This window comes from Amphiura filiformis, chromosome 7 (assembly GCF_039555335.1).
Source record: "Amphiura filiformis chromosome 7, Afil_fr2py, whole genome shotgun sequence".
Classification (NCBI taxonomy): Eukaryota; Metazoa; Echinodermata; class Ophiuroidea; order Amphilepidida; family Amphiuridae; genus Amphiura; species Amphiura filiformis.
In genome coordinates this window covers 34,140,030-34,165,261 of record NC_092634.1, presented here as the reverse complement: position 1 = coordinate 34,165,261, position 25,232 = coordinate 34,140,030, and the positions used below count along the sequence as shown (strand labels likewise).

The 25,232-nt window shown below is 37.0% G+C and overlaps 1 protein-coding gene across 1 annotated transcript in view; it reads left to right on the top strand.

The window, feature by feature from the left end:
- The window catches only part of LOC140157048 (protein dispatched homolog 3-like), a 56,399-nt gene extending 32,185 nt beyond the window's left edge, over window positions 1–24,214 (top strand). Inside the window, 16 exon segments of the mRNA XM_072180113.1 lie at window positions 1,772–1,887; window positions 3,641–3,912; window positions 4,854–5,014; window positions 6,110–6,237; window positions 7,925–8,127; window positions 10,008–10,178; window positions 10,841–11,019; window positions 11,602–11,833; window positions 13,256–13,477; window positions 14,835–15,115; window positions 16,554–16,707; window positions 17,228–17,376; window positions 18,603–18,768; window positions 19,287–19,400; window positions 20,948–21,114; window positions 23,063–24,214. Coding sequence (XP_072036214.1) covers window positions 1,772–1,887; window positions 3,641–3,912; window positions 4,854–5,014; window positions 6,110–6,237; window positions 7,925–8,127; window positions 10,008–10,178; window positions 10,841–11,019; window positions 11,602–11,833; window positions 13,256–13,477; window positions 14,835–15,115; window positions 16,554–16,707; window positions 17,228–17,376; window positions 18,603–18,768; window positions 19,287–19,400; window positions 20,948–21,114; window positions 23,063–23,431 — 3,084 coding nt within the window. The 3' untranslated portion in view covers window positions 23,432–24,214.
- Window positions 24,215–25,232: the final 1,018 nt, after the last annotated feature.

The window sequence follows — 25,232 nt, the reverse complement described above, 5'->3', positions numbered from 1 at the left end:
CAAAACAACATGTATTTAAAAGTTGTTGTTTTTAAAAAAAATTGTAAAACTTTTTTTTCTCCCCTTAGGTAAGAGACTATATGCAATCACTTTTCTGTAACAAGTTTCAAAAACGATTGATGCACACCATAGTATAGAAATATAGTACTATAAATTTGGTCAAGATTAAGTCCACATATACCTTGTATTCTTGGAAAACCTTGTCTCAAAAAGTACAGCCATTCATTAATTTCAGTCAAGGTTAACGTTTTTTTCTGTCTTTTGTCCTACTGTATGAAGATAAACTTTTGATAACCAAAGTTGGTCATCATTTGTTTTATACCAGGGTTGTTGTTGTTAGTTTTCAGTGTCATGGTCACTTCATTGACTGATTACTAGTTTAATTTAACTATTCACAGAAGTCCTTCCATTTATAAGGTATTCAGGATAAATTTAGCTGTTTGGAAGACCTTCAGCTATGCCAAGATTTCAAACTTAAATGTTATGACTTGTCAATGGGCAAGTGCCTAATTGGAGCCTTGGCCCACCTAACAGTCAACAATGGTAACTGCTGAGTAACTTTCATGAAATTTCTCAAAATATGGCTTTTTATTTTGTGTATTATGGTCCATTACATCTCACTTGGTGGTTTTAACATGTCTAATGGTGGCACCTACATGTATGATGACCACTTCACAAATTGTTTAATTTGAATTTTATCAATTCGATAATTAGTCACTGCTTATTTAACCATTTCCCTGAACCCTTGCCTTTAGTATGTCTAACTGATTTGGAAATTATAACTGATTTGACAATTATTTCTACTGTCTGGCTATTTGTTTGAGAAAATTGTGCTGTCATACTAAATATTCACAATAATTGACTGATTGCTAAACTGGCTGATTGATTGATTTATTGATTGATAGATATGACATTTTGAACCACAATTTGTGACATATATCTGTTTGGCTGAATATTAACCTTGACTATTAGACATTGAATTAAGTCAAACAAATGTTGTGCTTTTAGCACATTTTTTTCTTGTTTTTTTGCTGCTACATGATGGCTAAAGCCTTATACACCATGGTCTACATGTACCTATCATTATTTCATGTTGATTTACCCCTATACTGCACTTTTATAGCTACATGTACATGTATAAAACAAGATACTAATCGTACAGGTGGGAGTGATCAGCATGATATGGTTCAATGCAGAGATACTGTGTGAACATACAGTGAAGTGTGATATTAAAAAATTGTTTTAACCTATTGCTATGGTAGTTAATCCTGTTACATCATCACTTCTACGATGAATAGTGGAAATATAATAGAAACCTTCAACAATCAGGAAATAAATCGGAAATACCATGTAACACAAAGTTGAGCTGGAATGGGCCAGGGTTAAGGCCATAATCTTTTTTGAAAAAGAAAAAGAAAAAAAGAGATTGAAGAGAAATGCATTAAATTCACAAGATTAAATGTGTTCACAACATTAAACATGTTATAAATATGGATTCAAAATAATGTTAATATAATATTTATAATGCATATTGTAGATCAAAAAGCTATGTTAATAGTTCAAAGAAATGTCATAGAAATCTTTCTAAGACAATCAGGAAATTCTATGTCCTAAGGACAGAGTTGAGCTGGAATGGGCCAGGGTTAAAGCCATAAATGAGCAATCTTCTTGGAAAAAAATTATAGTATAAGTTTGCTTAGGAGACAGTGATTGTCGGGATCAACTATTGTGTAATTGCTGATGAATGGGTTTTTTTTTCTTCATTGTCCAGGTGTATTTTGGCAAGCCGATAGATGAAGTCACATCCCTCGACGCACATGAACAGTTCCAGGAGTATAAGAAATTTATTGAGACTTACGTAAAGCTCCTCGAGAAGAAATCAACAAGGTATGCAATCAGAGGTTGCGATAGGTCTACAAACAGGAGTCATACTAGGGGTCAAAATTAAAAAAATGTGCCTATTACCCCCTGATTCCCAATAACATGACCCCTGTATACAATTACCCAAAGCTTTATTAAAGCCATATAGAATACACTGTAAAAGGGGATGTTAATCATTTAACACTAAATATTGTATTATAATTATAAACATGTTTGGATAATTTGATTTAACATGTTGAAGTGTTTTAATCTTTCCATGTTAATCTTTAACATATTCAGATGTTTAAAATTGTTTGGCATATGTACAAAGTTAACATGCACAATAAATAAATAAAAAAGCTGAAATATGCGTGCATGCAGGAAAACCCGAATATATGGTGTGCTACTGGTTTAATACATCAACAAAATAGGGGCAGAGGCTGTTTTTGAAGCGGGATGTTCTGAAACACAGCTGGGAGTAGTGATGCGCATTGCGGAGATTGCGAGCATGACTCGCCTGTCTGGTAGGGGGAAGAAGATCATTGGTACGCGATGAGTTGGCAAGCCCTTGGCAAACCTGTGACAATGGTTCTCTCCCTATCAAACAGGGACTCAAGCTCACAAGTCCGCAAGACCTCAGCATAGGAGGTGAAATTTTGGCCCAGCATAATCCTGCATGCACGACGTTGTAGCCTTTCCAGGGCACTACTCTTACCAGCAGAGAGTGAGGAGTGCCAGGCTACATTAGCATATTCTAAAAGAGGGCGAATGTAACTAAGTCCTTTTGTGGCATTCTTTACAAAGTACATTTTCAAATTGCACATATTTTGCCTAAGATACAGGTAAATATATGGGTATATGTGCAGCTCAATCTCTATATAACTACATATTGGTTATCGTAATCAGGTAGCATGATAATTGATTGTGTACCTGTCATATCAACTTGTCATACTTCAGTGCACATCAGATAGCAATTACACTGAGTTGTGGATGAAAATACAGAATATTGTATGTCGTTTCATATCAATATAATTGGTTAAAACTAATCATTATCTTCTGTTTTTTATGTGTTTTATTAAGTGATGCGTGTAGAGAAACAAACAATACATGGCTCCTATTGCTGCAGCATTTTAAATAAAGCACTTTAACCCTCAAGTCTTCATGTAGACTGCAAACAAGGAAAATAATGTTGGCACATTTTGGCATACTATGGAAATAGCAAATGGAAAGTTCCATCATATTCTGTCGGTCTGTGTCACATCACTTCCGGTTGATGATGTTCAAGTAAAAACAAGTCCCTGATTCGATTTTTGTTAATGATTTCTGTCATTGGTGTTATGTAAATTTTGACCGCAAATAGTCAGTGGAATCACGCAACCGTTTCGTAGTCTTCAGAGTGGAAGAAACTTACTTGATTTACCGTTTATATACTGACAAACTTAAAATTAAATTCCATGGTCGAGTGTCGTTTTTTTTGAAATTGAATATCACTCCAACAACATCGCTATGTAGCCTCCTTCACAGTCGGTTTCTGTTGTTCATAACAAACCGTGAGCCACATGCAGTTTGGGCCCGAGACTATAGATAGCCCGGATGTCCGACCGACAGAATTGCCAAAGTGTATCAACTGTTTAATTTTCTTGATTGTTGAACTATATATAGGCTTTTATGTGTGGTATTAAAATAAATATAAAATATTATAAAGATAGTGCAACCATGTATCACTAGATTATATACATGTAGCTAATTACATATTCTCTGAACACCTTCCTCTTCACAGTGAGGTACTCGTCCTCTACGGTGGCACAGAAATCTTTGACTATGAAGTGAGTACAACCATCCATCATGACTTGATGCTAGCCATTCCATGCATCATCAGCATCACCATCCTCCTCTTCATCCTCACATCGTTCTCCATCTGGCTCACCATCTGCGGATTTGTCAGTATTCTGCTCAGTTTTGCCTGGGCGTATTTTGTGTTTCATGTGCTGTGTGGTATCGATGCCCTGGGGTTGCTGAATTTGGTATCGGCATTTGTGGTGATTGGAATAGGTAAGGACTAGGGAATTCAAAAAAAGTAGAGCAGCGTATGCTCAGCAGGTAAGGTCTGGTGCTGAGTGCAGAGGTCTTTGGTTCAATTCCTGACGGAGGCAAATATAAGAAAAATATTATCCCCCTCTCTCCATTACTGCATTTGAATTATGAGCCAGATGCAGTAGATAACAAAGACCTTATAGCCAGTTCTGATTAGGGTAAAGCCTGGCCGTCTGAACACTCTACCCTGGACATCATGGAAGAACAGTATCTAACATTGAATGATTTATGCAGGTTAAATAAGAAATTCAAGAATGCACTATCAAAGAAATGCTAAGTCAGTGGACCTTGTTATAAGCAGATCTGGAGCCTATCAACAGGAGATGCAAAATCAGTTATTAAAATTATGTTATGCAATATGAAGGATTTTAACAAAGCCAGTGTGTATAAAATTTACATATAGGACATACTGCTTCCAAGACCAGCACATGTAATGAAATTTATTTTGTTAAAATGTAGTTTGAATTAAAATAAAAGAAGAAAACAAACAAACAAAACAAATATTATATAAAGACGCACAACAAAACCAATAACAAAAACAATGAAACTCGTAAAAACCTCACAGTATAGCATAATGGGCTGTTCCATTTAGAATTCACACTACCCCTGAGGAAGATTTTTGAAATATCTGCCATAGGGGGAGCATGAGTTTCATACGGAATGAGCACATTATGTAGCTCCATTTGAATTTCACACACCCTCTAAGAAAGATTCAACCTGAATATTCCCCTGAGGGAAAGTGAGCTTCAAATGGAGCTGCCTAATGTGCTCATTCCATTTGAAATTCATGCTCCCTCTGTGGCAGATATTCCCAAAATCTTCCACAGGGGTAGTGTGAATTTTAATTGGAATAGCCCAATACATTGACTAATTTTATGTTTTCGCTCTATTATTGACAGGTGTGGATGATGTGTTTGTGTTTGTCAACACATTCCGGCAAGCAGATCACATCTATGACTCCAAACTACGGATGGCTTACACAGTGAAGACAGCTGGTACTGCAACATTCTTTACTTCTGTGACAACTGCTGGGGCATTTGCTGCTAACATGGCATCACAGGTAAGGGGGAAGGTACCATCTAGTTCAAGAAAGTATAGATGAGTTGACTTCTGACGCCATCAGTGCCTGGCAGTATGCGCACGCATCATCACAATTTCATTGTCTTTTGCCTGGCAGTATGCGCACGCATCCTATTTTGTTCAGAGCTGGTGTTTTTAAAACTCCCGCCACATCACAATAAGGCTATTGAACAGTGTAGTGGTTGCATATCAATATACCAGTCCCTTTCCTTTGACGTCAACTAATCTATAGATTGATAATTCATAGGTTGGAAAGTTCTGCGCTTGTGCCCTGTGAGCAAGCTTGAATTTGGCTGATGCCAGTGCAGAGTTCAATCCTACCTCATAATATGAGGATACAAAGAATTGTGAACAAATATAATGAAATTTGGCATTATTTACATGATTGCTTACTTTCTTGGATGTTCTACACTTATGGTCTATCGCATGGGCTAATTCCAACCCTCTACAGTATGCAAGAAACTGTAACTCAGTTCAATGTTTGCCAACATTCTTCAGTACCACAGGGTGGTGATATGTCCCGCCAAGTTGTAGTACATTTGACTCTCAAATAGCAAAAATTTGAATGAGTCCAAAAGAAGCACAGAAGAGTGAGAGTGAAATCAGGGAGTTCTCATCTTATGGGTCACAAACCAATTGGGCTATATCAGTTAAAATTCACACTGCCCCTGTGGAAGATTTTGGAAATATCTTCCACATAAGGAGTATGAGTTTCAAATAGAAAAGACAGTTTGGTAACTTCCATTTGAAATACTCACTCCAGTTGTTGAAGATAATAGGTATAGCCATAATACAGGGGAGTATGGGTTTCAAAATGATTAACCCTAACTAATTATATTTGAAAAACATAACCCCCGGTGGAAAATATTTCTAATAAAAATCAATAAAAGGTTTGAGAACCTGTGTTAGATTGCACAAGGCCTGCAGCCAGGGTTTTTAAGGGTAGGGCATGTGGGATTGGTTGTTGTAAAACAAATAATTCAGAAATTTATGAAAATTTATGGGATGTTTTGGGCCAGCAAATGTGAGATTCATCACTAATTGACACATGATATTCTTACTTTCTTCTTTTTAGATTCCAGCCATCTATAGCTTTGGCTTATTTATGATGCTGATAGTATCCTTCTGTTGGGTGACAGTATTTCTCATCATGCCTCCAGCTCTCACTTTATGGAATGGCTGGATAAACTGTGAAGTTCACTGGTAAGTTTAGTGTTTGTGGCGATGTCGGTGCAAATCTTATTGGCTGCAGCTTAGGATTGCAAGTATTCCCTCAAAGTGTTAATGTATAGACCACTTGACATGTAACGTCATTGCACGGCAGTATGCGCACAAATTATGGCAATTTCCATTGTTCTTTGCCCTGCAGTGTCCGTACGCATCGTAGTTTGCTCAGGGCATGTGCATATTAAATTGTGTACATCCATTCTTCGATGATGCACTTGTCGGCTGCTACATGTGCCTCATTTCAAATAATATAGCTAGGAATAAATACCAGACTCATCTCAAGTGGAGGTCACTTCAAATCATCCCCAAGTGACATGGTTATGGAATGGTCTCTGTATTAATAAGCCATGTGACTTGGGGATGATATAAAGTGACCTCCACTTGAAATGAGTCTGGTATTTATTCCCAGTTATTATGTGAAATGAGGCACATGTAGCAGGCGACAAGTGCATCCTTTTGATATGGATGTACACAATTGCCCACCACATTTCATATAGTACAAGAAAGCCATTGAACAGTGTAGCCGTTTGTTCAAGCATATCGATAGACCAGTCCCTCGCCTTTATTGATAAACAATGATGTCAAGTGGTCTATACACTCGCACATTCAAAAGAGAAGGAGTATAACTCCTTAGTTTTAATAACTTAGGCCTCTGGTGAGGAGTGTGACATCCTTACAGCCATCTTATTTATATAACCTTCCCAGTAATATGCTGGTACCCATTTATGCAACTGGAATGGATAGAGATATGTGAGGTCAAGCTAAGCCAGGGTTTTAAAGACAAATATGTAATCAACATGTTTACTCCAACTAAAACATTTATGACTGTCGTATAATCGCTCTTTCAAGAAATCTATACAAAAAATCAATTGTAGCTGTTATATGCATACTTTTAATATTGATTTGGCTCTTCCATTTGAAATTCACTACCCCTGTGGAAGATTTTGGAAATATCTTCCACAGGGGGAGTATGTTTTCAAATGCCATTGGTCAGGGTTAATCATTTTGGAAATACCATCCACAGAGGGAGTACGTTTTTCAAATGCAGTTGATCAGGGTTAATCATTTTGAACTCCATACTCCCCCTGCATTATGGCTTCAGATATCTTCCACTCAATAGTGAGTATTTCAAATGGAAGTTATCCAACTCTCTATTCTATTCAAAACTTATACTCCCTCTGTGGAAGACTTGAGCTAAATCTTCCACATGGGTAGTGTGGATTTTAAATGGAATAGCCCATTGTCAGATGTTTCCCATTTAATAAAACAAGGTATAGATTTTAGCCAGGTATTTTGCAAGCATTGCAAATTTCCTAATAGTACATAGTACTCATTAATGTACTGTACCATATATGTGACTCCTCGCCACAACTGAGCCCGGATGTCGCCAATCATCATTTTTGAGATATTCAACCAAAATATTCTGCTTGAAATTAGCTTTAAAATAATGTATATCATGTCTATAGTACTTGACATTTAAGTAGTGAAAAATCAATAAAACAGTCACTAAACCCTTTCTTTCCTATTGTTTATTGTTAAGTTCGATGGAGCATATCTCAATAGTGGCACTGGCGACATCCGGGCTCAATTGTGGCGAGGAGTCACATATTATCTTGCTCAAGAATATCAAAAAAAAAATTGACATGTTGAATCAACTTTTCAGTTTCCCATCCAAAAGTACCCAAGATTCTGCTGCAACCACATCAGCTTGTCCAAGTTTACAGCGAGTCTTATCAGCACATGAACAGCAACAGCAAGAACAGCAACAGCGGGGGAGAAGAGCGTACACTGTGAGTGTTGTAGAACCGGAAGGAACTGTTCTGGATGATGACATCCCTATGTTGGATATAGATGAAGATCCTCAAGGTAGTTATGCTCATATTTAGTATTTTGTTCTGTTAAAATATTAATTGAAGACAAGTGGTATACTAAAATGCAGCAAACCTTTGACGAGCGCGACTACCGTGATGTTGCAAATTCGGCGCTAACAACGCGTACGGGGCACAGTTCATTCATAAATTTCCACTGGCAACAAAAGATCGCCTCAGCAGCCAATCAGAGACAAGTGCGTAACGCAGTAAATACGCTGATGTATCCTTACAATACGCTGCGTCAAAGGTTTACTGCATTTTAGTTTAGGGGTGTGTACACAAGTGTTCTGAAATAATATTTGAACAAAATTGTCCAACTTCATTTTATATAGATCGCAAATATTCACGTTTTGTGGAAATGTTGAACTAAATCACACAAGCGATGGAAATTGACTTACAGCGTGACTCATTCAAGTACACCTCTTTAGCTGTACATCCGTATCCACAAACATTCTTTGCTCTTAACCGAGTGCATATTCACATGTGTTTAACAGTTATTTTAGTACATACATTTTGTTGTTCCTGGTTCTGTGTATTGTTTGTGTGAGTGAGGAAGTGTGTGGGATGGTGAGGTTAATTTGAGGGTTTTTGATGTTTATTCAAAGTTGGTGTGTGTTTTCCGTTTTTTGTTTTGTTTTTGTGGCAGTGTGTAAGTGTGCAGTGTCATTGGTTTTTTAAATTTCTGACTGCTGTCCTAGCCATAACCTTAATCATATACTCTAACCCTAATGTTAATAGTTTGAAGTGAGTGTCACTGTTCAAAAGTTTAAACAAAACCTTTGTTCAAAATGTATAAACTAAGCTTGAATATTGATAGCAAGAGCCATAAGTCAAGTCTTTGAAAAATTATTTGCTCTCTCCCTCTCTCTCTAAGATATTGCATGTTAAAAAATCTAGCTCATCAAGCACACATGCTGTACATAACTAAAATTATGGATGGTGGCAAAAAATTACTACCCATTCATGATTTGAACCCCAGACATTCAATATACTTCTCCAGTAAACCGGAAAGTGTGAGGTGATATTCAAGATCTGTAGGGAGAATAAAAGCTCTTTGGGTTCTCAATCTAAGCAAACATGCTGCACACAGCCAGAATTATGGATGGTGGCGAAGATTTACTGACCATAGGGCTGTCGTCGGCAAGCTTTTGGCTTGGCGACATGTCGGGAAAAAGTCAATCCCGACGTTGACACGTTGTCGACAAAGACAACAAATCAGATCAACCAAATTGACCAATGGTCCCGACTAGATGCTTGCTCATTAACATAAAATGTGCTCTCGAATAGGCCTAAGGGCATTTTGGCATTTTTGTTCTCTTATTAAACTTTTGCAGCTTAGCCATCGCAATCATTGTGTGATGCTGCCATGCTCGAGCATACTGCTACATGCCTGGTAAACATTTTTTTCCTTCTTGCTTGTCGTCAATTTGACTAGTATTGTCGACTGTCGGGAAAATGTGCCTTGTCGACAACATTGTCGACAAAGGCCTTGCTGATGACAGCCCTAGCTGACCATCAATGATTTGATATAACATGCTCAATCTGATGCTATTGATGGATGTGTTGATACCACGCTTTATTCCATACAGTAAGCGTATTGTTATAGAGGGCCATACTACGGGCTGTATGCAATGTAATGGACAAAAAATAGCCTGTGTTCAGAACAATAACTTGTCTATGATTTGAACCCCAGACCTTTCATTTACTTCTCCGGTACTCTGCATATATCAACTGAGATCAAACCGGAAAGTATGAGGTGGTATCAAGATTTGTAGGGAGAGTAAAATTAGCTCTTTGGGTTCTCCACCTTTCTCAAGTAAATTAGAGTTAACACTGAAGTAACTAATGATCAACTTTTCCATCTGTCTCATACAGGTCTACTAAGTGATGACGATGATGTCCCCATGTTGGACAATGTTGCCATCAGTACTGTGGTAGGAGATGGGAACACCAGGAAGAATTTAGGGGGAACAACCAAGTTATTGCAGGCATTCCTGAAAAGATTTGTGGCGGATCCAGTGATAAAGTTTAGATGGGTCGTCATAGGTATGTATCTTGCTCAACGAGGTAGAACCAAAGAGTACCAACTCCACCATGTTTGTGTGTCATTTTTGTTTTAGAATCCACCCACTGGAGCAGTTGAATTTGGAATAAGAATGTTTGGGTAGTGGGCCTCAATGTGAAGTAGAAAACACCATGTGTTACAATCAGACCACCCAAATTAAATTCAACAACGTTTCCAAAACCTTTGTACAGGAAGTAACCGTTGTAAATCCATGATGAATCCAAACTTTTACAGTAGCGTATATGCGTTACGCATGACCGCCTATAATTTGTCATGGCTGGGACCTGTGTGCGTATACACGCTTACTTGAATTCAGTATTTTGGAGGTAGCGGCTAAATATTGCCGTTTTATTTTGTAGTTTTATTGATGATATTAAACGAGGAATCACCGATCTTCTTGTAAGGTTTTGTGACAATGAACATTCTTCATAAAATAACCATGTGAATTAGACAATCCGTAGCTTATTTTTGTTGTTGAAAGGGATTCAATAATGTTTCACCATTGTTCATCTCCATTTAACTATTTACGTCCAGCATGTCTGTGTGATTTACTTAACCTTGCAGACGACGTGGATGAACAACGGTCAAACTTGATTGAATCCCTAAGTGTACTATCCATTGCTTGTTTGTTTTGTTATGACAGGTACATACCTACTGGTAGTAGCCGTCTCACTCACTTTAGTCCTTCAAATCCAACCATCCAGTCGGCCACCAGCCTTGTATAGAGAGGATACCAATCTTCAACGTCTTCTTGATCTGGCTTATAACTTCAGTGGAAAAGATATCAGTTGCAAATCATGCTCAGGATTCACTCAAGAGGGGGTAAGTAGCCATATAATATGGCTTTTAAGGGGAGGGGGGATTTTATAATAATGCATGGACACCACCACAAGAGAGGGTTTATAGGATCTTCAACATCTTGATTGGCCTAAAACTGATCAATGGAGAAGATATCAGTTGCAAATCATGTCCAGAATTCATTGATTTTAGAGACCCCCGTAGAGGTCTGGGTGTTAGGGTTCGGATCATCAGTGTCTTCTTAATCGGGCTTATACAGCATAAGCAACAAAGGCATCAATTAAAATAATGCTCTGGATTTACACAAATTGGGGTAGGTAACATTAATTTTAAAGGCAACACTGATGTATAAAAGTGGAAGCAAGCTCAAGAAAATATCCTCAATCCCCTCCTCATCCCTTTCCTCCTCTTCCTCCTCCTCCTCTTACTCCTACTCCTACTTCAAGCCAAGGATAGCAAGAGAAATATGCACACACTAATTGACGTTGCTGATGGGAGCCTCTATTATACCTTGCATTAATTTCATAAAGAAATCAGGAATCTGTGTCAAAAGCTCTTGCCCTGTAAGCTTACATAAAAGTAATTTCCTTTTTTATTTCAATGAAGCCACAAGCACCAGTTCATCATCCTGTCACACTGCCAACTATAAATCTGCCTCCTTCGATGACATCACCAAGCAGGCATGTGACAACTAAAACACATGACAACAAGGTGACAACTAAACCACATGGCAACAAGGTGACAACAGACTCTATTCCCAACACTACTCCAGCAGCGGATGCTGTCACTACTGCCACAGCAAAGGTTCCTGTTACCACAAAAGCACCTGTTACTGATAGTAAGTCTTGAAATATTTTGTGACACAATCCACTCAATATGTGGATTTAGGGTTTCTCTACCGGAAGTCAATTTGTGCCGAAATTCATTCCCACAATGCAATAGGCGTATTGCATAACAAAGGAGATGGATTAACCTCCGAACTGTATCTATTGTTATGCAATACGCTTATATGTCCAATTTTTTTATGTTTTTATTGTTTTTCGTTCCTCATTTTTGCTATATCTTAATTTCATTATTGTAGATTGGGTCTGATTGGATAAGATCGTGTTACATTTGTGTCTCAATCTTGAATATCGAGGGTTGAGAACCACAAAGCCTGAACTCACAAAGGAAATCTTTCTGGCTCTCAACCCTCGATATATGTCTTCCCGCCGCATGGATAAAGGGGACATTAATGGTTACCTATAATTTCTTATTGCTGCTGTATATTTAAGGTAGCTGGTGCAACTTTAGAATCTGGTAAACGGTGCATACTCATAAATGGTGCATACTCACAGAATAAACAGTGCATATTTATAAACAGTGCATACTCATAAATGGTGCATACTCACAGAATAAACAGTGCATATTTATAAACAGTGCATACTCATAAATGGTGCATACTCACAGAATAAACAGTGCATATTTATAAACAGTGCATACTCATAAATGGTGCATACTCACAGAATAAACAGTGCATATTTATAAACAGTGCATACTCATAAATGGTGCATACTCACAGAATAAACAGTGCATATTTATAAACAGTGCATACTCATAGATGGTGCATACTCACAGAATAAACAGTGCATACTCATAAATGGTGCATACTCATAAATGGTGCATACTCGTGGAATTAACACTGCTGGTGGGTGGCATACCTTATTGTATAACTTTTAACTTGGCCAATTTTAATAGCTATATTAGAAAATGTTTTCATTGGAAAATACCAGATCTATCTTGGTTTTGTCACAAGTCACCAAAATCAGTGCATGCAAGGCAGTGATTTGGAAACCATATCATGCTCAGTATACTATGCTGTTGTGAATTTTTGTTCTCTCTATAGACCACTTGACATGTGACATCTTTGCCCAGCAGTATGCATGCGAATTATTGCAATTTCCATTGTTCTTTGCCCTGCAGTGTGTGTACGTATCGCAGTTTGCTCAGGGCACATGCATTTTAAATCAGCCACCATATTTCATATAGTATAAGAAAGCCATTGAACAGTGATGCGGTTCGTTCAAGCATGTCGATAGACCAGTCGCTCGCCATTTGATAAACACTGATGTCAAGTGATCTATATTGTTGACCAGGTTTCAGCACCACAAGTCTTGATAAACTTCATACATGGATTCTACGTACATTTTGCTTCCTTAGCCATTGGTGTGATTCTTATTATATGTACATTGGACGTCCTATATTGTTTCACCCCAATCAGAAAAAACATGCGCCAACATTGATCTTCACTGCAAGTATGGAGCTAAGTGCGAGGATGTTCCCAACCTGGGGCCAAAATGCCAGTGTGAGACTGGATGCCCAGTTGAAATGGAGCCATTATGCGATACAGAGGGTAACACCCACATCAATGAGTGTGAGCTGAAGGTGGTGAGCTGCCAACTGGAGAAGAAATTTACTGTTGCACACAAAGGACAGTGCAAAGGTGTGTCTAGTTTTATCCTATGCATGTGAATGGATGGTCGAGACTTCATACTTATTGGGCTGTTCCAGTTGAAATCCATACACAAATAGAAGACATGACCTTATAATCTCCCATATAGGTGGAGTAGAACCCCACATTAAGGTAACCCTGTTTGAAATTTACACTCCTTGTGTGGAAGATTTTAAGGTCATGTCTTCCATAGGGGGTGTATGGATTTCAACTAGAATAGCCCAATGTTGCCCATGTGTTTGTGTCACCTAGTACTCATCTACAGGTACGGAAATTGTGTGCTGACAGTTTATTCTGCCATTTACCTTATAGACTTAGTTGTAGTGCAGGAAAGGAAAATAACATTACAGTGCTTTATGCAACATTAATCAACATTTAATGAAATATTTGCTATAACACGCTAAAAATGCACAAACCTTTTATTACACATGCATTAAAAATGTTCAAGCTTATGCTCCAAATGCTGCAGGTACAAAGTTTTGGTCCCCATATGACAATCCAATATGGCTACATTCCCATAGTATAAGGTCAAAAAATAGTTGTGTTGCCCTCAGCGATCGACCCTAAATCCTGAAAAATCATGGTTGCATTTTTTTTAATGATGATTTTTACAGATATTTAAAAAAATCAATGTTTTTCACTTAAAATTAACATTTTATTGAAGTCTTAAATTAATTATCCTGACAAAATTCCCTAATGGAAGAAGCATTACTTAATATTTATGGGGATTTTTTTTAAACTGAATATTAGAAAAGAAAAAAAAAAGATAATCTAATAACTGACCCAACTTTCCATTTTTCCCACTTGAGGGCAACACAACATTTTTTTTTGCCTATAATCATAGGCCTTGGAGCAACCAATGCTGCGGTCAGTACCACTGACCTTCAGCTGGGTTATGATGTTAAACACCATGAGTCCCAATGACGTCACTTGTGACGATGTCACTTGTGACGTCATTTGGCAAGGTCATCGGGACTACAAGTATTTAACATCACAACCCAGCTGGAGGTCAGTGGTACTGACCGCAACGTTGGTTGCTCTAAGGTATGTTTGATTAATTTTGTTGACTAGATTGAATTTATTCTCTCATTTTACGATTCCCAGATGATTGAGAGTATTCACAAAAATCAATTAAAAGGACTTTTTCTATGTATAACAGAGGGTATTTAATAAAGGAGATTTACACAATGGTTGTAAGAGCTAGAGAAATCAATATGGAGATTACTGATTGATAATTACAATCACTTCTTAGAACATGATAAAAGTTTAGGATAAAAAAAATCACAACATGTACTTTGATATCGTATTTTATAAATATAATAAAAATATAATGATCATATTCTCTCAGATACAGCTGACCTACCCAGCCTACCCCCAAGGGGTGGTGGGGGTGGTAGTGGAGGTGGTGATAGCCCAGGAGGGGCTCCTGGACCAGATACCGGTGCTCACACTGGGGGAGGCTCTGGGGGTTCACCAGGAGCAGATTATAACCCTTGCAATGGAGGCAAATGTGGAAATGCAGCTGCCAGACCTATTCTTGATACCACGGCTGTGGTATATGTGGTGTTTGGAGTGATTGGAGTAGATTCCAGTAATATCACCAAGGACCATGTCCTCAATGAAGATAAAGTGAGTGAACATTGTATAGACCACTTGACATGCGACGTCATTGCCCAGCAGTATGCACGCGAATTATGGCAATTTCCATTGTTCTTTGCCCTGCAGTGTGCTTACGCATCATAGTTTGCTCAGGGCACATGCATTTTAAATCGCCCACCGCATTTCATTCAGTACGAGAAAGCCATTGAACAGTGTAGCAGTTTGTTTAAAAATATTGATAGACCAGTCTCTCGCCTTGATAAACAATGATGTCAAGTGGTCTATACAAAACATGATTGTGTATTGTGTTAGAGTATATAGCTGGAAACTTGTAGTAAATTTAATAAGTGATATTTGGGATTCTCATTCATTGTGAGTACAACATATATCTTATTTAAGATTTTGCAATCACATTCTGATATGGTCCAGTCAGTCTGGTGTGCAGTCGGCTATCTTTAATATGAAATCAAACCCAAAATAAGTTGTTACAAAAAGATAAAAAAGGTACATTCTATAGTATGTGATGCGATGAAGCAAAATCAGTCAGAACTCGGAAATATTGATTTTGAGATATTTCTTGTTTTGGAAATTCTTTAATTGCTCATATCTTTTGAACTGGTTGCTCAATTTCAATAGGGTTTTCTGCCAAATGCAGCTTTGTAAATGCTTTTTACTATCCTAGAAACTGAAAATTCAATATTTCCGAGTTCCGACTGATTTTGCTTGATCGCATCACATATATCAAGCTAATCTACTGTATTCAACTTACCACTCTTCCCTAGCCTAGTAATCGTCCCCTACAGACATTTTCACCCGATAACTGTCTAAGTGCCTCCATTTCAATGCATCTGTAAGTAAATTCTGCCATATGTCCAAATAAACTCTTACTATCAAAACCATCCAGCTTATTATTATGATGATTTTGATTTCAGATACACTTATTTTTTGTCGCTTTAATGTGTGTAAATTCCCACTTATAACAGACCTGCCAACTATCCCTCATTTGGGGTTTACCAAAGTGAAAATGAGGGACAATCCTGTTTCCTGAAACTTTCAGTGATGGCAAATTTAAATATAAGAACAGCAGAAAATTATCCAAATTTCACTTTTTTCACAATTTTGCTATAGCATTGTAATTACTCTATCGTAATAAATTCAGACCTGCAAAAGCTTCTGTATTCTGAAAGTATTGCACACCTCAAGTCTTTGAATTTGTCGGTATCTGGTTTGTGTACACATACAAGATTTTGGTCTCAATGGCCCTCTTTCTGACTTCGGTAGGTTGGCAGGTCTGTAATATAACTTCCATTTCATCATTATAAATTGGCGCCTGTGTGTGGGTGATCGAATACAGTACTACATTATTTCTAGATATCTTATTTCGAGTTGAATTTCTTATAATCATCTGAAACAATGTACAAATCAATATCTAACATGCCTGAAACTTTGTCTATTTTAATACCAACAGGGCACAGTAATCTATGATGATAAGTTTAAAATTAAAATTGATAAGTTCTTCAACCAGGATTTTGGCACCATTAGAGCCCTTTGTAAAATTTGTAAGTCATTGGCAAAGAGGACAGACATAGTGATGAATGGCGGAGCGGAATGCTTTCCGTCATGTGAGTACATTTTCTTTGGTTCCTTCCTTCTCTTCCTTCCTCCCTTTCAAGCCCCATGTGACTTAATAACTTTATTCAGCTTTCTGACACCATACTTAGTAAGATCTGAACGGTTATCTGCAAGTCATTATCAGAGAGGACAGACCTACTCCAGATTCCAGAAAAATACAACACTAATTTTTATGGATTAAAAAATATGATCCTGTTTTGCCAAATGAAACATAGCTAAATCCTTATTGAGTTGAGACTAATTTCAAATTGTGCTTTCTAATTTTTGAAAAAACAAAACATTTTTACCCTTTTTCATTACCATTTATAAAAAATAACACAAAATATTTAGATTATGAGCCAACTCTTATCCTATACTCCAGATGTTGATTGTTAAGTCTTAGAATTTTGTGACTACAATTGTAAGAAAACATAAAAAATTACATCTGTTTGCAAATTAATAAACGGATAATAATGGTGATGACTCTTTTCTTTAATCTGTGATGACTTTGTTTTTGTTGATCATTTGCAGCTGTTGAGAATACAATTAGTCGACTAGCGCAAGTCGTTCCTGAATGTGCTGATCTACCAAGGCCAAACCTTATGAAGGGTCAAAGGTCAAAGTCCATAGGGAAAACAAATATAGGAGAGCTTGTGTGGCTTGCTATGGCTTTCGAATCAGTAAGTATATTCACTAATTATGTCTCACCTATTTGGTTTTATAACTTTAAAATTTGAATACATATAAATTGGTACAAAGTTGTGGGATGGTGGTGTGTATGTTTATGGGTATGTGGTTGTGTTGGTGCTACCTTTGTAGTTTGGTCAATATGGTTCCAAATATACATTAACTGCTTATCGTCATTGGGTGGGGAAGAGCTCATGTAATTCGAAAGGTCAAAATGCAATCTTATTATGTAAAAGATGGGTTCCATAAACCTCATGTGCAATTCTTTTTTATGTGTCACTTTGCATAAAACTGTATAATTGTGTATGTGTCCAAGCTGCATGATGTTTCTAAACCATTCTTTTGCTTCTCATGCAAAATGACACATATGAGGTTTTGTCATTGGACTTTGTTTACTACATAGAAAGGGTTGACATCAAAAGAGAAATTCACATAATTATTAGGTTTTTCTGCCCAGTGACGTTATGTGTTTATGATTCTGCAGAGAGGAAACTATGTTCTGACATAAATGAATTGAAAGATGAGAAAAGCAAAAAAAAATTGAACCAGAGCACTCAGATTTCTTGTCTGGAACTCATCCAACTGCTCCTCATGGAACTTCATCATATACATTAGGCTGGTTTCGTAGTGTTTTGTGATTAATAAATCCAGGGCAGTCACAACGCTCGGCAGCAGCGGTTTGCAAACATGTCGCTGTTCTGTTCTCAAAATAACATGCAGTGCCATACGTCATAAGCGACACTAGTCCAAGTTGATTTGAAGTCAACTCCTCATGATTTGTCAATTGACCTTTTCGGTAAATCACATAACCCATTGCGAGTACACCTGAGAACTCGTCATTTTACGTCACGCCGACTTGCAATGCGCAGTAACGATGTTCGATAAACGATGTGCGCATCGGCGCAGAGCGGCGTGACGCAGAATGACAAGGTTCTTAGGTGTACTCGCAAACAAAGGCTTATGGGATTTACCAAAAAGGTGAATTAAAGTATCTGTGATCAGTTTATTGGTGAGATGCTTGGTCACTGCTAGCAGTTTGTGTGCGACTGTGCAGTGACAAATATCACCATTAATGGGCTGAGCAGCAAAAAGGCATAACACTATGAAACAAGTGTTATATATACTACTCATCATGTGTGTCTCTCATTCCCTTACTCCCTGCTAGGGTGAAACATTAGGCCCCCTTCTTAATTTGATATTTTACTGATTCAATTACCAGGTAACCTACATGGGCAAGTCATCATTTGAAGCCTACAAGGATTACAACCTATGGGAGCATGCTCTTGATGACATCAAAGCAGAACTAACTGATGAGGAAAGAGTTGGTGTGGAAAGTGCCTACCAAACTAGTGAATATTGGAAACAAGTTTTCATGGAAATAGTCGGTAAGTATCATCACCATATACTGCTCTGTGTGCAACAAAAAGGGCACAACAGATATGTTGATGGAAATTGAATATTCACTTTTGATGGCCCTTGTTGATGTTACTTACCTTGCCTATAATAGTTACTGAAGCACCCCAAATTCAAACATGCGCAAAACCTAAATGCAGCCTTTATAATTGCTTTGTATTGTGCAAGATATTGGTAGCCGAGTATACATTTTATGTGTTTTCTTAAGTAAGCAACATCTCAGCGGTGCCCTGTTGTGGTAGGACTGTATGCAGGCCACGATTACCCCGATTTCATTTAACTCGTCAAAAATACTTCATACATACGCTTTGTTTTGAATGTTGAAAATTCATACTCCTCCGAAGTGTGCTTCACAAAGGATTCCACAATTTTCATTTTACCCACTCAGAGAGGAAGAACAAAAGAAAACTTAAGACCACTTATTTTACAGTATATGGCTCATATAATTAAGCCTTACCTCATTTTAATTTTAAATATTTTTGTATTTTAGGTGTCACCAGTGCCATCTACGGTCTAGCGCTCTCGCTACTAGTGTGTGTTATAGCAATCGTTATATTCACAGCCCATGTTGGTATTCTACTCATTGCCTTCTTCACAATAACAGGTTAGTATGACAAACACAAACATTTTTTAATAAAATGCACATTATTAAAAATAGAACTATATCGTGCAATTTTTATTTTTAATCACACAATTCTTTAAACAAATGCCTACCGTATTGTCTGTAATAAATGCTCCCCGGTAATAAACGCCCCTCCCCCCCTCCTGCAAACATTTCCGTGCCATATTGCATACCTGCCAACTACTCAGATTTTTGCGAGTCACTCCGATTTCCGAGTTTTTTGTTTTTTGTTTTGTTTTTTTTGTTTTTTCCAAAGTTTTGGCGACTTTGGAGAACCACTGGACCTATTTTGAAGTGCTAGGATTATTCACAGTGAATTTGAAAAAAATTGGAGAAAAATTAAGAAAAAATTACAGTTTGTTATCCTTAATATGCAAACCACTAACTAATGTTTACCTCTTTATCTAGCACATATTATAAAACGCATGGAAAAACAATGCATGTTTAATATTTGTGATAGATGAAGAGGTAAACATTAGTTAGTGGTTTACATATTAAGGATAACAAACTGTAAATTTTTGGTAATTGTTTTCCTTTTTTTTCAAATTAACTGTGAATGATCCTAGCACCTCAGAATATGTCTAGTGGTTTCCAAAGTCACCAAAAACTTGAAATATTTTTTTTTAAATGGATTTATTTTCCTGAATTTTCAACTTTGTATTGTGCATCATATCAGTGTCCTATCAATCACATAGGCCTTGTTGTAAAGCTAAAGAATCGCTTCAACAAATGATCGTTATGTACAAAAGTATAGGAAACTGCATTTTTAAAAGCACATTTTCTGTGTGAAGGAAGCATATTTTTCAAATTTATAAAAACAGGTCCCAGAATGTTTTTTCACATTTTTTCAAAGGTTGTAGTCATCAAATATGTGTTGAATATGAAGTATAAATCCCTCCTCAAATGCAAACCTTCAGAATAGGTCTAGAGGTTCTCCAAAGTCGCCAAAAACTTGCCACGGACTCTGTTTTCTAGGTTTTCAATGTTGGCAGGTATGATTGTGTGAGTAAGCTTAAAATTGTATCAGTCATGTCAGTGACAGTCACAAAATTGCATGGACAAAACCTATTATGACTCAAACTTCCATCCGTTTCATTGCCTAATTATGGTAGAATTTCATTAATTTTATCAGATTTTTGCTTGATGATGCACTTAGGGATGTAATTTTGTTGTATTTGCCGCGAAAATTTCATTTTCCACATGATTCCGTGGGCGCGGCCATCAGTAGTAGCACTAGTATAGTCATAAATTCCTCCTTTTTACAGGATCACCATCAGGAACTTGAATCCGATTTTGAAGTTTTGTTTCACTAAAAATTCACTTCTAATAAACGCCTCTCTTTTGGAAAAATGCAACAACACCCCAGGGCATTTACGGTATATATTTTTACTTTTGTGATTGTGAAGATTATAATTCACACAGGGTTGGTTTCTATGAGGCAAATGTGCACCGCAAAACAAAGGTGGCAGCTGTGAGACTTTTTTTTTCTTCTTATAAATTAATGGTCTCTTATTTCTGTTTTATTGCAGGTGTTATCCTGGTAGTTATAAGCATGTTCTATCTTCTAGGCTGGCAGATGGGTGCTGTAGAAGCGGTATCACTATCTATATTAGTAGGATCATCAGTAGATTATTGTATTCATCTTATTGAAGGATATCTTGTTGCAGGCGATGAGGTACCCAATGCTGAAACTAAAGTAAGTACTGCAGGGGTCTGGAGTAGGCCTATGATAGGGATAAAAGGGGGTGTAGTGGTATCACTATCCATATTAGTAGGATCATCAGTAGATTATTGTATTCATCTTATTGAAGGATATCTTGTTGCAGGCGATGAGGTACCCAATGCTGAAACTAAAGTAAGTACTGCAGGGGTCTGGAGTAGGCCTATGATAGGGATAAAAGGGGGTGTAGTGGTATCACTATCCATATTAGTAGGATCATCAGTAGATTATTATATTCATCTTATAGAAGGATATCTTGTTGCAGGCGATGAGGTACCCAATGCTGAAACTAAAGTAAGTACTGCAGGGGCTAGTTACTGGAGTAGGCCTATGATAGGGCTAAAGGGGAGGAATGTAGAAGCAGTATCACTATCTATATTAGTAGGATCATCAGTAGATTATTGTATTCATCTTATAGAAGGATATCTTGTTGCAGGCGATGAGGTACCCAATGCTGAAACTAAAGTAAGTACTGCAGGGGCTAGTTACTGGAGTAGGCCTATGATAGGGATGAAGAGGGAGGGGTGTAGAAGCGGTATCACTATCTAGGATCATCAGTAGATTATTGTATTCATCTTATAGAAGGTTATCTTGTCGCAGGCGATGAGGTACCCAATGCTGAAACTAAAGTAAGTACTGCAGGGGCTAGATACTGGAGTAGGGATACAAGGGGTAAAAACTGTATTTAAATCCATATTAGATGGGTCATTTAGATACAGATGTGGGCTGTTATTTATGATAGGAGGGAGAGGAGAGGCATTCAGGCATGAGAATTTTCAGGCTTTTGCCTGAATTCAGGCAGTTTTGTTGTCCAAATTTTTTTCAGCCTGTTGTGGGCCTTGAAAGGCCGAATTCATACACTTTTCAGGCAGTTTTCAAATATGCCATTCTCATGCCTGGGCATTAGTACGTATACCTTAGGTAGATCACCTACAGAGGTAATTTTTACCATTTCCCTCATGAACAGTCAAAATCAAATTTTTCATGCAACGTAAGTATGCTGTGATTACGATAAAGAAAGTTACTGTAAAATAAATGTAGCAGAAATGGATATACAATTCCAGATACTGTTTAGGTGGTTTACTTCTGAGTAAAAAATACTCGGAAAGAAGCGCTTAACCAGATATTAGTAAGGTAGTAGAAAAGAACTGGTGTGCGCTAATTAGGGATGGGACTAAATTAATTTCAATTTACAGAAGGAAAATTTGTTAATGAGATGGTGTGAAGCTTGAAGGGCTGTAAAAGATATACGTAATGCTAAAAGTGACTAAGTGAATTGATAATGAATTCAAATTAATTGCTTGCTTCAATTATTGTTCTTATATTGGATATTCTCATACATGTATCAATATTCTTTTCAAAACAATCTTGTTGAATTTGAACCAATTAATTAGAGGTTTAAATAACTGGGCATCGGTTATTTGGAGGGCATTGTGAAAAATCTAAACATTCTGCCTTTGGAACCGAGGAATATCCCGAGATATTCTGAAGTCCAAAGCAAAATGTTTAGATTTTTCACAATGCCCGACTGATGCAAAGTTATTAACCTCATTCATAACCGTCACTTTGATCTCTTCACCTTATAAAAATAACACACAATTTTGCTCAAGAGTTTATAAAAATAAAATGATTTTTACATCTTTTCTTTTCCAAAAATCAATCAGGCTAAAACAGGACGACCAATAACAAAAGTGCATATCACAATCTGTGCAAATATGGTAGTGCGCAATCCAAATACGGCAGCCAGCGCGCACACAGTTTGTTTGATGCACTAATATTTACTGTAAAACAATTAACGCATTTTGTGGTTAATTGTGCGGTATTAATGACCTCAATTTGCGTTCGCATTTTCATAAATAACTAAATCTGATTGGATCGCAAGCATCACGTTTATTAATGAGGTTATGAATTATTTATTTCACAGTCTAACGGGGCATTACGACAGTGGCGTACAAGACAAGCACTCACGACGATAGGCGTGTCAATTTTAAGCAGCGCCATCACCACGTTAATAGCAGCGATACCCCTATCGTGCACCACCATCCAACTCTTCGCTAAATTTGGCAAGATCGTTGCTATCAACACCTTCGTTTCAATCGTTTTCACCTTAACCGCATGTTCGTCGTTCTTGAGTTGCTTCGCTCCTGCGAGATACAAGTGGAACGTGAAATGGCTTTGCATTAGTATCATGGTGGTAGGTACGTTGTTTGGCGGTTTCATTCTTGCCTTATATGGAATGCATAGGTCAGGGTTTACAATACCGGGACCATCTGGTGATACTTTATTTGGATAATGAGATTTATAATGTATCAATAATTTATATGTTAAATATGTTGTTCATGTGTGTCGTGCCTCGCTAAATCAAATCTTATATGCTGTTTTACCATTTTCCCCAAGATTTTATTGAAATATTTTAATGAGAGAGATTTATTAATAATTTGGTGATGTTTTTGCAGTGAGCAAATTGAAGTTTTGCAAATTTGCCGACTAGCTTTCCACCTACTTTGTTCCTCAAATGGGCTATTCCATTTAAAATCCACACTACCCCTGTTAAAGATTTTGAAAATATCTGCCACAGGGGGAATATGAATTTCAAATGGAATGAGCAACTTAGGCAGCTCTTTGAATTTCATACACCCTCTGAGAAACATTCAACCTGAATCTTCCCCTGAGGGAGGGTGAGTTTCAAATGCAGCGGCTAATTTGTTAATTTTGAAATTCATACTCCCCCAAAATCTTCCACAGAGGTAGTGTGGATTTTAAATGGAATTGCCCAATAGACCATTTCAATCAGAGGCATGGAAAACATACTATCGAGCGCTTTCAAAATATGCAAATACGAATAACCCCATCCACAGAAATGTAAAGGTTTTGGAGCAAATCATCGATACACATAGTAATATATGAACAAGGTAATCTGCAAATGTGTAAAGCGCCAGACTTTGGTACAGTTTCATGTTTTCAAAAGCGCTCGATAGTAAGCACATAATGCTAATTATAGAGTTTATAAGGTAGTTAATTTGCCTCAAAGTAACTTTGTAAAATTAAAATCAAAATCCTGTGACTGAAAATACCATGAGGTGATTGTGAAATTTCTTCAAGACAATGAAAAAAGTATCTTGCCATTATATATACATCTATTATCTGTACATGGTACATGTAAATTTTGTATTTGTTTTATTTCTGATCCAATTTTGTCTTTAAAGCAAACGATGATGTGTACACATTTAAAACTATGTAGTTACTGTGGTTGGGTTCATAGTTAAGTACTTTTTCAACCATGCAGTTGATAAAATAACCATATCAGGTTATGCTTATTACAGACAAATGCAGTCAATTTCTTGGGATTAAGAAAATATTATCCTCTTTTGCATCAAACAGTCACAAGAGTGAAATTTTCTGAAGGATCGGTAATGATAATAAAGCTGTCCTTTTTTGTATGTAATGCATATTGAAGTTTGTTAATTTGTGGTTTCATATACAACAATGTTTTCAAGAAGCTTAAATTTACAGGCATGGATGCTGCCAATCCATCTTAATTTTTACATGGCCATGGCGTACATACCAAGCACCCTCACTACGTTCGGGTATGTGAGGGTGCTTGACCAGGCATAATGTCAGGTAATGTTGTGATTACATCAAGTAACATGATTATTTCTTATCACTACGTTATGGAAAAACAAGTATGTAAACCACATGTCGTTAAAATTGTAACCACATTCTGCATTATCAACTACACACCCAACCATGTTAACCGCATGTTTTTTAGAGTCTACACATAAGTGTAGAGTCTACATATAAGTTATATAGTATATATTATAAGTTATTAGAATGTTAACTTTTAAAGTTTTTATTATTCCTCATAAAATGTATAAAGTATGTGGTGCTTCACTGGTTATAATGATAATCTTGTGTCAAAGAATGAAATAAAAAATGTTGAAATATGAATAAGAAAAGATGTAGCCTAATGTAAAAGTGGAAATTTCACATTGTGTAATTTATCATGCATGATCAATTTTTAAGTTTTTCACTTGTTTTTAAATTTGAGATTCTAAGCTGCCATCTATAAACTGTACACAAAAGGCCAACACAAA